The 13,650-nt window shown below is 41.9% G+C and overlaps 1 protein-coding gene across 1 annotated transcript in view; it reads left to right on the top strand.

The window, feature by feature from the left end:
- deptor (DEP domain containing MTOR interacting protein) overlaps nt 1-13,650 on the top strand; it is an 87,980-nt gene that overhangs the window by 68,743 nt on the left and 5,587 nt on the right. The window contains exons 6-9 of the mRNA XM_004915059.3: nt 4,091-4,270; nt 5,082-5,219; nt 9,470-9,540; nt 10,555-10,659. Of these exons, the coding sequence (XP_004915116.1) occupies nt 4,091-4,270; nt 5,082-5,219; nt 9,470-9,540; nt 10,555-10,659 (494 nt within the window). The remainder of the gene's footprint in view (nt 1-4,090; nt 4,271-5,081; nt 5,220-9,469; nt 9,541-10,554; nt 10,660-13,650) is intronic.

A 13,650-nucleotide genomic window follows, 5' to 3' on the forward strand; every position in this document is an offset into this window, starting at 1 on the left:
ATTACTATGTTTATCAGGTATCTTTATATTTATATTTATATTATGCTTAAATTTCCCCCTCCCACATGAATACAGCACTGCTAAATGCTGGCAGCACTGTCTTCATATTGGGAACGCAGGTCTTTACAGTCCCTATTGGAGTGCAGAGAACTGTTAAAATTTAGACATAGAGAAATTTAGGCATAAAGTACAGATTGTGCCTGTTTTTGCACTTATTAGATGACCCCCAAAGAGTAGGAAATAAAGACAGGTGTCTTAGAATACCTCTCTAAGCAAAAAAGATTAACTGTCCTTTTAAATAATAGTTGTTGAGATAAATAAGAATTATGTTTAAAAAATATTATTCATGAACATTATTTTAAATTAAATGTTGTAACTTGTAATTATTTTAACCACTGTTTCCTGTATTGTTGGGTAATATTTAATGTTCACTAGCAGCATCAAGTGTTATGCTATATATATATATATATATATATATATATATATATATATTCCCTGCACCCTCTTCCAGCAGACTGGCTCCAAGTCAGGGGTCTCCAACCTTAGTCAATATATAAAAAGACTTGGAGAGCAACACAAGCTTCATAAAAGTTCATGGAGGAGCCAAATAAGGGCTAAGATTGGCTATTAGGCAGCCTCTATGCACCCTATCAGCTTACAGGGGCTTTATTTGGTAGGAAATCTTGTTTTTATTCAACCAAAACTTGCCCCCAAGTCAGGAATTCAAAAATAACTCCCTGGTTTGGGGGCACTGAGAGCAACATCCAAGGGGTTGGGGAGCAACATGTTGCCCTCGAGCTACGGGTTGGGGATCACTGCTCTAGGTGCTTCCATGATTGCCTTCTATCTATAACAGGTATAGAATGGCCTACTCTTAGTAATTTTTCATTTGGTCTTCATCTTCTGTTTTTTAAAGTTTTTGAATTATTTGCCTCCCTCTTCTGACTCTTTCTAACTTTCAAATTGTGGTCACTGACCCCGGCTACAATGTTGTTGTTATTGTCACGTTGTATTACTTATCTTTCTGTTCAGGCCTCTCCTATTCATATTCCAGTTTCTCATTCAAACCACTGCCTGGTTTCTAGGGTAATGTGGACCCTAACAACCAGATGCTACTGAGATTCTAAACTGGAGAGATGTTAAACAAAAAGCTAAATAATTAATAATAATTATTGGCAGTCAGACAGTAAGTGAAATTACTTTTCTTAGAATATTGCTATCTACATCATACTAAAAGTTAATGTGATAGGGAACTATCTGTATAAATGTTAGGGTGATACCTCTGGACCCAATAATTCTCTGCTACTGGGTGCAGGGGTATAATTTGAAATTTTAGCAGTTTAGGATTACTACTCCGTAAAGGAGATCTTTACCCAAACATATTACAAAATTGCATTTGCAAAAACTTGCAAACTTGTTTTTTTTAATGATGTATGTATGATGTATGTTTTGAACGGAGATCCCCTTTGATAGTAGTTCCTCTTCCATACAAGCTGTTCCATTCGCTACCCTATAGCTGCAAATCACAGCCTCCCTGGCCAGCTGCTGTGTAGCTGAGAATCATGGGAACTGTGGCTGATAAAGGCCGGAGCGCTTACAATGCAGAGTGTATTTCCTGCAAAGGGTGCTCCTATCTATTTACATCTAGAAAGAATAATCACTGTGGGTTGAAGCAACAATGCCACAAAGACTGGAGTGTATGTGATTCTCCCCCCTCTCAGAACCAAAATGTTTTTAGGTCAGCCGCCCCTCAACAGGAAACAGTTCTCACTTTTGTTCCTGTTTCCGCCATCCATAGATCTACAGCGTCACATATTTAGGGTGACAACACACAAAGCATCTTAGTAGCAGCTACTTGTCACTGCAACTAAACGCCAGAAAATCCCCTGCCATAGACAGTACAGGGATGGGACTTGTTATCCAGAATGCTCGGGACCTGGGGTTTTCTGGATAAGGGGTCTTTCTGTAATTTGGATCTCCATAACTTAAGTCTGCTAAAAAACATTTTAATAGGATTATTTTGGCTCCAGTAAGGATTAATTATATTTTAGTTGGGATCAAGTACAGGTACTGTTTTATTATTACAGAGAAAAGGGAATCATTTAACCATTAAATAAACCCAATAGGGCTGTTCTGCCCCCAATAAGGGGTAATTATATCTTAGTTGGGATCAAGTACAGGTACTATTTTATTATTACAGAGAAAATGGAAATTATTTTTAAAAATTGGAATTATTTGCTTATAATGGAGTCTATTGGGGATGGCCTTTTCTGTAATTCGGAACTTCTGGATAATGGGTTTCCGGATAAGGGATCCCATATCTGTACTGAGAATTGCTTCTGCTAAAACACACAGAGACAATTATCAGGAAATGATCAGCATTGTTTATTTTAGTTGCCGTGACAAGTAGCACTGTGTGTCTTCACCCTTAAACTTACTGCACTTGCCCTTTTTTATATTTATTCTTCACCACGGTTCCCTTCTACTGCTGTCTACTTAGCACTATTAATCTGTTACTTGTGCGCTAATGATGTGACATTAGGGCTCTGGCACACGGGGAGATAAGTCGCCCGCGGCAAAACTCCCTGTTCGCGGGCGACTAATCTCCCCGAGTTGCCTTCCCGAAATCGCCCCGCCGCGTGTGCCATCCCGCCGGCGACTTACATGTTCGCCGGTGGGATAGCAGGGGGAAGGCAATTTGGGGAGATTAGTCGCCCGCGAACAGGGAGTTTTGCCCCGGGCGACTAATCTCCCCATGTGCCAGAGCCTTTAAACTTCCATCAGTGAGAAAACTGTAAACAATTCCCTGTATGACAATAGGTTGGCAAATGTTCATTGTTCAGTATAAAGTGTTTTGTAAACCAGATTAAATTGGGATGGCACATCCGGCCTACAGGCCTCCAAATATATATTCTTCAAATTAGGTCTCAGATTTAAGGTGGCCATACACGTAATAAAGATCGTTCCCACCCTCCACAGACGTTCAGGGCTGAATCGTCAGATATGGAGGTAGAAACAATAGGAATTCTACCTCCACCTGCCGATTCAGCCCTGAACGTAGATTTTGCTCGGGCGCCTTCAATTGCACCCAATCAGAGTCTTTTAACCTGGCCGATCGATGAGTCAATATCCACAGCCTTTTGCGATATTGGTCGCCTCGTCGAGCCGCCATACACGCACAGAATATCGTACGAAATCTTCAGTGCATGTATGGCCAGCTTTAGTTTTGCATTCAGCTAAATCTTGGTGGGAAAGTTAGCACTGTACTGACAAATTCCAAAAAGAACCAGTTTGTATTTACACCAGTTAACCGGGGTGTTTAAGCTCCACTGGGGTAAGGACTATATAGAAGATAAAGGATATGAAACTGTATATGGCATATTATAAATAAGGAATTAAATAAATACTTATAGCTACTGTATATGTGTGAGTGTGTATATATGCTTATATACTTTTTTTGGTGACATAACTAAGGTAGAGCCAATAACTTATAATATAAGTATATATAATATAAGAATATATGGTGCATCAGCATTGTAGTACAATATTTTATAACCTCATTCGACCCTTCACATTTTTTCTCCAATTTCTGCCCACTCTTTCCCCTATAACAATAAAGTCTGTCACAATGGTTAATGAGGATACAGTCACAGATATAGTGGACAAATGCCAGAGGGGCTGCTGTAAGACATAGACAGTCACTAATTACTGGGCTGGGGGGCCTCCTTTTACTTGAAATGCCAGGGCCTATTTTGAATCCCAGTCCGGGCCTGTTAAATGGCCCCAAAAGGGGTGGGGCTCTGCACTATAGGGATGATGTTTGGCATGTCAGGGGCAAGGTTGGTGGATTGGTTGGGTTTGGGCAGATCAGGGGCATGACCAGGTGGGAATATGGGTTCCCACCTGGTTCCTGATGACAACCCTGTATTAACCTGTGCACACAGAACAAGTAAGAGAGCAGCTAATAGAAAACATTAAAGGGTTTAATACAAAGGGCTTATTTCAGAATATAATGTTAAAACCATTGTTAAATACAATGTATATCTCTGTTACCATTCACTTACAATTGCTTGTTCTCTGTTTCTTATAGTGGCAAACAAGCGCCATTTTCTGGACAGCGAGCTGCTCTATCAGTTCAGGTTAAACTTCAGGCGAAGGCGGAGGGTCATGGAGCTTCTGAATGAGAGATCCCAGCGCATGGGGGAAAGTCACGACAGCCCTTTCTGTCTGCGCAAACAGAGTCATGACAAATCAACAAGCTTTCTCTCTGGTAGTTATGGATGGACATATATTATGTTATTATGTTAAAACAGTGATGTTTTTAGGAGACTGGCACCATGGTGACTGCTCTGGGATTATGCTGAAAGGAGAAGGAAAGTCATTTTGGCAATAGATGCCAATAGATTCGCCACATTAGTGCCACCTAGAACGCTATATTTATTCTGCAGAAACCATTACTATACCTGAGTAAACAGCTTTAGAAGCTTTCTCTGTTTGTTTAAGATTGCAGCTTCCATTTTAGCTTGGTCTCAGTAGCTTCTTGCTGTAAAACTCTAGCCCTTATAGCTCAGATTACACATTCCTAGGGAGGGGGGAGTAAGTTTTATGAATTCTTGTGGGAGGGGGGAGCAGGAGAGGGGACAGAGGAAAGAACTGCAGCTGCAGACTCTGGCCCCAGGAATGAAGGATTTTTCTGAGAGAGGAAGTCAAATACCGAAGGACAAGGAGACAAGAAATCCTGTGTTTCTTTTGATAGAGTGCAGCGTTTCTGTGGGTGTTTATGGCTGTATTTACATAGACCTTTCTGATAAAGCTTACTTAGTTTTTACCTTTCCTTCTCCTTAAAGGTAGACAAATTCAATAATGCACCACAGCTTCAGTGTCCGACTATGCAGGTAGCCAACAGCTAGCTTATAAGAGGTCGTAATGGCTTCTGGGGGGACTGTGGCTGTGGGATAGGATATATGAAGTCAAACTTGATGGTGTCAGGATTCATATTCTGGAATATAAATAGGATATGCTTGATGGCATTTAATATATCAATGACATTTCTGTGTAATTTCATGTTTGGTTGCATACAGTGAGCCCTACAAAAGAAATAAAGATTGTGTCAGCGGTGAGGCGGAGCAGTATGAGCAGCACCAACAGTGGAGGGTATTTCGCTAACAGCGTCACACTCAGTAGCAGCCCGCCTGTGGTAATGTGCAACCCAAAGTCAGGTAAGGGAATCTATCCACTAATCTATCCAGCAAGGAAACATATAATTACTAATATGACTGGCCTATGTACTTGTCCACAACCAGCCAGACAACTATAACTGTCTCATTTGGCCTATCACATGACTAGCCAAACTGGCCACTTATGTGGTCACTTGCGTTTCTTGGGATGTCTATCCAAATACCCAGCAATAATAGAGGAGACCACATGAATTTTTCTGGCTTTGGTATATTGTCCCATAGTGTAAATCCCATATAAAAGAATATTTGTTCCTCATACAATATGGTAAACAGTGAGTGAGTGGGTTCAGCATTGCCAACAGGACCTGGAATGAATCGGGGAAGATTGTAAATGCCTTGATGGCTGTTGGACCCAATCCATTCCTCATAGTCCAAATTACTAGAGGAATGCCAAGAGAGGGAAATTACACCATGCAAAGGGACTTCAGACTGGAGAAGCTTCCTGCCTATTAAATTAACCTTTGGGCTACCAGCACCATAGAGCTTGAGGCTTATTGATGTTTCTGACCCACGGAAGTAGTGCAGAAATTCATTATTCTTTTAAAAAAAAGTTAAACTATTGGACAAACTGACTTTAATTTGATCTGAAGGTTTATGTTATTGAAGTAGAAAACCTCTACAACATGTTAGTTTGAAAACAAAAACAAATATTGCAGTTATAGGCTGTCTTTCCCTTTAATGGTTTGCTGGTTTCTAAAGGTGGCCATACACATACCAATTTCGACCATTGGTCACACGAAAGATCATTCCCACCCTCCACTGACGTTCAGGGCTGAATCGTCAGATATAGAGGTAGAAACAATAGGAATTCTTCTGCCGATTCAGCCCTGAACATAGATTTTGCTCAGACGCCTTCAATGGCGCCCGATCAAAACCTTTTAACCTGGCCAATCGACGAGTCGACCGATATCCGCAGCCTTTTGCGATATTGGTCGCCTTGTCAAGCCGCCATACATGCACTGAATATCGTATGAAACGAGGTTTTGTACGATATTATCAGTGCGTGTATGGCCAGCTTAAGCTTGTGCCTTTAAAAGGAACAGGCACTCTACCCATCCAAGCTGCAACAATTACAGTCGAGGCAAGAATGTGCCCCTTTTTGGGTTTGCCCAAAAACCTTGTACTCCTAGCCTACATTTATATCAGTGCTGCCCAACAATATAGGCTTGCATACACATGATGAAGAGCTTTTATATAACACCAAATAACTGGCAGCCAATTTGCCAGAAGACCAATGCAGGCCCATAGCTGCAAGTACTAACCAAAAAACAATGCACAGATGCATAAAATTGCATTTGCTTCAAAAATCCTGAGACTGAATGGTTTTCCACTGAATACTATTTTGGGGTTAAAAAGTTCTTAAAACAGGAAATAAGTCTTCAAACTAGTAGTCCCTGGCCTAAATTATTATTGTCTACATGTTGACAAAATAATTTAGTTTTTCCGGGGGAGTTTTTCCCTGGTGGATGAAATCTCTCTGCTCAGGGCATCTGCAAAAGTATTAGAACTATGTAAGAGTAAATGTATTGCATTGCTGCTGGGGCAGAGCTGTATGTGCTTGCTGCGTGGTGCGGGCAGTTTGTACAGAGCTCAGCATCCTGACCAAACCCATGTGTTAACCAGTCATTAAAAGGAAGAATTGTTTGCTGGGAGAGTTCATTAGTACAGGGTTGGTGCTTACATGCTTGCTGCCCGCTAATATATATAAGTACAGGAAGTTGGATAATTTCCCCAACATTCCTAACATCTACTCAGTCTTACAGCAGCTCTATATACTGTGTATTATAGCCATACATATATTTATTTTTTTTTTACATTTTATTTTCACTTGTAGCCCTTCAGTTATCTTTGAATTACAAACTCTACCACCCACAAAAACTGAATATCTGATGGTCCATACATTGAGAAATGATGCCCCTTTAAACAAACAAACAAACAAACAAACCGATATTTGTATGTTAGATGTATCCCCGTTGAATTACTGTATATTTGAATTATGTTAGTTGATGGCTCTATAGTTGAAAGGGGTTGTTCAACCTTAATATAACTTTTACTATGATGTAGACCAGTGCTGTCCAACTTCTGGGGTACCGAGGGACGGAATTTTTCCGGCCTACGTGGTGGAGGGCCGATAATTTAAGCCAGTTTTGACCACTCCCCCTTTTAAACTACACCCACTTGAAACCAAACCCCTGTTATCACATGACCATACCCATATTAATGGTTGTAGTACAGCAAAAACCTACCATACTCTGCCTTCCCTACCCTGCCTGTGTGTGCCATACTCTGCCTGCCCTATGCTGCCTGTGTGTGCCATACTCTGCCTGCCCTACCCTGCCTGTGTGTGCCATACTCTGCCTGCCCTATGCTGTCTGTGTGTGCCATACTCTGCCTGCCCTACCATGCCTGTGTGTGCCATACTCTGCCTGTCCTATGTTGCCTGTGTGTGCCATATTATGCCTGCCCTACCCTGCCTGTGTGTGCCATACTCTGCCTGCCCTATGCTGCCTGTGTGTGCCATACTCTGCCTGCCCTACCCTGCCTGTGTGTGCCATACTCTGCCTGCCCTATGCTGTCTGTGTGTGCCATACTCTGCCTGCCCTACCCTGCCTGTGTGTGCCATACTCTGCCTTTCCTATGTTGCCTGTGTGTGCCATATTCTGCCTGCCCTATGTATGGCACACACAGGCAGCCTACAGTGACACAATGCTGGCACTGCTCCTACAGTCTGCACAATAAATATATATTAAAAAACTTTTTAATTGCAGTATCACCTCAGTATATGTTCTTTTTGTAGTGTGCCGGGTGTATTTGTGGGTTTCTACTGTTCCTACAGTCTGAGGTGTGAACAGGGGAACAATGGGGGTGATTACAGCCTGAGCCTGAAGTGTGAACACTGCAGGGGGTGAACAATGTAGGGATTAAAAGGTGTGAACAACACAGGGGATTATATTTTTAAACAATACAGGGGAGTAACAGCCTGAATCTGAGGTGAGAACCATGCAGGGGGGCAGTTAATCACAGTACTGATACCATTTAAAGCTTACACAAAGGTAAGCCATCAAAGCAGCCAGACAGGTGGGGGGCCACACAGAGGGGGGTCGAGGGCCGCCAGTTGGACAGCACTGATGTAGACAATGATATTCTGAGACAACTTGCAGTTGGTTTTTATCTGCAGTTTTTCATTGATTTAGCCTTTTGGTCAGCATCTCTCCAGTTTGGAATTTCGGAAGCTATCTGGTTGCTAGGGTCCTGTTTACTTTAGCAACCAGGCAGTGGGTTTGAATGAGAGAGTGGATTATGAATAGGAGAGGGCCTAGAACAATAAGGAAAAAAAAGTAACAATGATAATATAATTGTAAGCTCACAGAGCAATGGAGTTTTGGCTGCCGGGGTCAGTGACCCCCATCAGAATGCTAAAAAGATGTAGAAGAGAAAGACAAATAATTCAGAAACTATAACAAATAAATAATGAAGACCAATTTCACAGTTGCTAGGAACTGTAATATATTTAAAGTTAACATAAAGATGAACCGCCTCTTTAAGGTTTAAATTGTTTTAATGTCTGGTTGCTGGGGCCCTTTATCCTTAAAGTGATACTGACACTAAAAAATGACTCCTCAAAATATGAATGTACATAAAAAGTTGCCTATAGGTCATGTTGATTGATTTTCGCTGAGAGATTTGCTTTTGTAAATAATTGTTACTTGAAGTTCTTAAACCTGACTGTTTTGCCAACCTGACTGTCCCTTCTCAGCCTGACAGTTATAGCTTCTAATGTTAGCGGCCTCCTGCTGCACAACTATGGCAGCCCCCTTATAGGAGAACATGGGGGATCAGACAGGTAATATAAAAGCATTGGGCAAATACTTTTATGGCAAAAATGAAGGTCATGCAAAGACAATGTTATGATAGATGTAAAAAAAGGTTTAATTTCTGGTGTCAGTATCTCTTTAAAACCAAGCAGTGATTAGTGTATATGAATAGATATGGGAGAGGCCCTTTTGTACCTGCCAAAGTCCATAACTAATTAGTAAAAAATTCCCTTTATATAAGAGTCTGCATTTCCCCCTGCTTTTCAGTACATTGTTGGCATTTGGGATGGCTAAGAGAATAAAGGAAGCAAATTCGCCTTCCTGTAGGACCGAGTAGGAAAAGTAACAATATCCGCTGATGGATTTTCTTCTTTTTGTTTATTTATGGTCTGCATGCTATTGCTTTTGTCTCGGTAGTGCTAAAGAGGCCTGTGACTCTAGATGAACTTCTGGCTCCGGGAGCGCCCTATACAAGGAAGACTCTTACTGTAAGTGGCCTATGGTGCAAACAGTCTCCTTCCAACATTATTCATGCAAGAACATTAATAAGCTCTCCCTGTGCCTGTATAAATCTGATACTGGCTCTTTTCTGGCTTTATCCCTAACAATAGCATGTGTCCCCAATGACATTAGGTGCTAGGACATGCCATGCCTCCTCCCTACAGGCTTCTTGTGAAGGAATTATTCTTTCTGCTGGGAAGAAAAAAGGGATTTGGTTAGAAATAGGGTGAACAATGGAAACTTGAGCAAAACTGAAACTGCCAGCAGTGTTAGTAACTCCTTTACAAAGCAAAAGGGACCTAATAATTAATTATTTGCTTCTTGATATTGCCACATGATAAATATAAAGGAAAATTAACAAGAAAAAAAAATAAAATTATAACAGTCACTTGAGGGCCAAATGGATCACAATGCATGTACCTGAAGCTGCTCTCCTTCGACGCTCTCTCAGTTGTACAAGAGGATAGCATTACGCAAATCAGCCATAATATCATTATTATTACTTTACATCAATCTCCCCCCACCCAGGTTGCCTTGATTATAAATCAACAAGCAGTTTCCTTCAGTAGCACCTGACCCTTCCATCAGTCTAAAGGCCTTTCCCCACATGTCTCCCAGGATTAATAATCACATTTCCTCCAGTAGCTCCTTCACTGACAGTAACACCCCCTAAGCAATTTAGAAGCCTATCCATCACCTAGCACTGCCTTTCCTGAATGGACCTGAGCCTTACATATACACAAATATTCATCAAAGCTAATTGTTTGCACTGATTCTGTCCTGTAGCCAGGGACATTGACCATGGCAACTGACATAGCAGTTTGAATGTCAGCCAAATGGGGCACAAAGCAGTTTGAAAACATTTGAAGCCTCTTTTACATCTCTCTAAAACTTAATTTTGAACATTACTATGAGCAATATCTAATTCACTGCAAAAAATCAATGATCAGACATGCCTAGACTTAACAAGCTACAAATCAATCTCCCATACTGCTTTGCAGATTGTCAGCGATGCAGTAGGATGGGGGTTTGTTGTCCGAGGGAATAAGCCATGCCATATCCAAGCAGTTGATCCAAGTGGCCCGGCAGCTGCGGCAGGAATGAAGGTAGAGTATCATTAATAACATGCAGGGCAACTGGAAGCATAAAATGACTATATGCCCTATATAGAAGTACGAGGAATCTTCCATATATTTTCCTTTAAAATATATATAAAGTTGAGTATGTGTTGTACATTTGGTTTTTTTGTGCTTTAGAAAATGTCAACTTTTTTGGATATAACACAATTATTGGATATTACACAAAAAGGGTGGGACAGTAACACCATGGGGGTGGGGACTGGGCAGATGAGCGCAGGGCCTAGTTGGTTTACAGCGCTGGCTTTTGTGACATTACAGAGTGTACCAGAAGTGGATTGATGGGGAATTACACCTTCCGGCAAGCACATTACTGATACATTTGTAAAACCGCTTCAAAGTGGCTATCCATGTAAAGATCTGCTTATTTGATGTAGTGTTTGGTATTGGCCTGACAGTCAGACCATAATAGTCAGCCGGTCAGGCCATTAGGAGACAACTGCATGAATGAGCAGAAATCCTTCTCCTCAATCAGATATTGAAACCTGTCCAGTAGATAATTGGCCGTCGCCATCCATGTAGATTAACTGCCAACTTTGTCTAAAGGGGCCAAATCAGTATTTTAAATCCACATATGTTTGGCCAAAGTAAGCCAGTGATTTACTGGGTCAGCCAGTCTGGGTGGCCACACTAGCGTCAAGCGCAATATTATAGGAGTCACAGCTATCCTTGCCGCAAGTGATACAGTAGTAATTATCCCTTGCCGCAAGTGATACAGTAGTAATTATCTAGCATCAAAAACGAGAAGAGTATTTTTAATGAAGTTCCTCTGTTGGAGATAGGTTCATCCAGGTGACTTTGAATCCATCTCCCTGGCCACACTGTAGGGGATGCAGCGCAATATGTCTTTGCAGCCCACATGTTCCTATTTTTACCACTTTCGATCTCTAGTCATTAGAACCTGTGTAATTATCCTGCATGTTATGATGTTCCAGGCCTAAAGGCAGTGTAGCCTATAATTACAGCTGTTATTCTGGGGAAACTGTTTGAACAAATTCATTTTCTGCTGTTACTGACCAGATCAATGAGCAGGAAATGGTAGCCTGGCCTGACTTGGCATTTGCTGGCTACGTTCTTATTTTTCTATTAATATTAATTTCTGCAACCTTCATATCAAAGAGCAAAGATGTATCTCTTAACCACTGCAATTTCAGTTTGTATATGTAAGAGCCAGTATATAGCCCATTACATCTTCAATTACACTTCAACTATGGAAGAATCACATTCAGCCACTTCAGCTCCACTGAGAGTATCTCAGAGTAACAATGTACCTCATTACTCCCCCAGCTGCTCTCTACTAAGGAAGAGCATGGAATTACATCATAACCACTTCAACTATTCACTCCCTATATAAATGCAAGCATTTACTTTATTACCATTCAACTGCCCTCAGCTAAAAGCAAGGATTTATGCCATAACTACTTCAACTTCACTTTGAATTTTCAAGAGCCAGTATGTACTTCAACCCACTCAGCATAATTAAGAGCAAAGATGCATCTCATTACTACTTCAGCCTCACAGGGAATTCACAAAAGTGGAGGCAGCATTTTTTTTGGCATAAAAATGGTGTTAAAACTGGTGTAAAGAGGAGTCAGTCGATGCAGAGCGCTTCCATCAGAGCAATAGAAAGGCAGCCATGCCATGTATTGTCTCTTGCACAACATTAGTCAGATACCCAGGGCTGTACTGGGCCGCCGGGGCACCGGGAAAAAACCTGGTGGGCCCTGGTGGTCCAGACCCGCAGGCTGACATGCTTAAGGTAAGTTTCACTTATGTGCGATCAGGGAAGGGGGTTGGACAGGTGGTGGGGGCCCCTGCTGGGGTGGTGTGAAGACTGCTGTGGGGGGCCATAGGGGGGTGCAGGGGCCTCTGAAGCATTAGCCCTGGTGGGCCCTGCACCCCCCAGTCCAACCCTGCAGGTACCTAAGGATGGGCCTGTGTATGGGCACCTTTAGGCTCGTGGTACAAATGCTTGGCCCAGTTTGGGCAGTTCCCCAGCAGCAAAGAATATATGATGTGCCATAAGCAGTGATCCCCAACCAGTGGCTCTGGGGCAACATGTTGCTCCCCAACCCCTTGGATGTTGCTCTCAGTGCCCCCAAACCAGGGAGTTATTTTTGAATTCCTGACTTGGGGGCAAGTTTTGGTTGAATAAAAACAAGATTTCCTACCAAATAAAGCCCCTGTAAGCTGATAGGGTGCATAGAGGCCCCTAATAGCCAATCTTAGCCCTTATTTGGCTCCTCCATGAACTTTTATGGTGCTTGTGTTGCTCTCCAAGTCTTTTTATATTTGCTTGTGGCTCAAGAGTAAGAAAGGTTGGGGATCACTGACTTAGGGCTAGGGAATGAGAAAAAACCCTCTCATGCTTTATCACCTGAAAACTCTGTAGTAGACTATGTGGAAACCTGGAACTGAATGAGGAGGTAGGTTTTTTCTCATTCAGCTGGAGCTAACCCATAGAATCATACAGTTCATCTATATCTCAGCTGCTCACATTGGTTATAACAAATCCCACTGTACAAGAAAGCTTGCTGTAAATATTTAAAATTACAGAGACAGCTGATGGGAATTAGATTTCATTCCCAGCCCCACATGTATAGGCACTGCGCGGTCATTTCATTTTAACTTTAATACTGCATGGGGTCTTCGGAAAACAATTATTCATGGCAGGCTGTTGCTGGGAAGCACATCTGTCCGGACTTCCAGTAATGATTGATGTTTTCAGGCCACAAGCAACAGGGCCGAGAAGTTAGGGCTGAGATTACTGGGGTGGGACTGTAGAAGTCTAAGCAGCAGTGTAACAGAGGGTTAACATTAGGCAGGCAGCAGGCAAACAAAGTCAGGAACTGGCCAAAGAGGCAGGAATCGGACAAAATAAAAAGAATAAGAGCTACAACTGGCAATGAGTAAAGATAGAATAAGACTTGTTAAAGGGGAACTCTGGCTTCCAAACCAAAA

This window comes from Xenopus tropicalis, chromosome 6 (assembly GCF_000004195.4).
Source record: "Xenopus tropicalis strain Nigerian chromosome 6, UCB_Xtro_10.0, whole genome shotgun sequence".
NCBI classification, from domain to species: Eukaryota; Metazoa; Chordata; class Amphibia; order Anura; family Pipidae; genus Xenopus; species Xenopus tropicalis.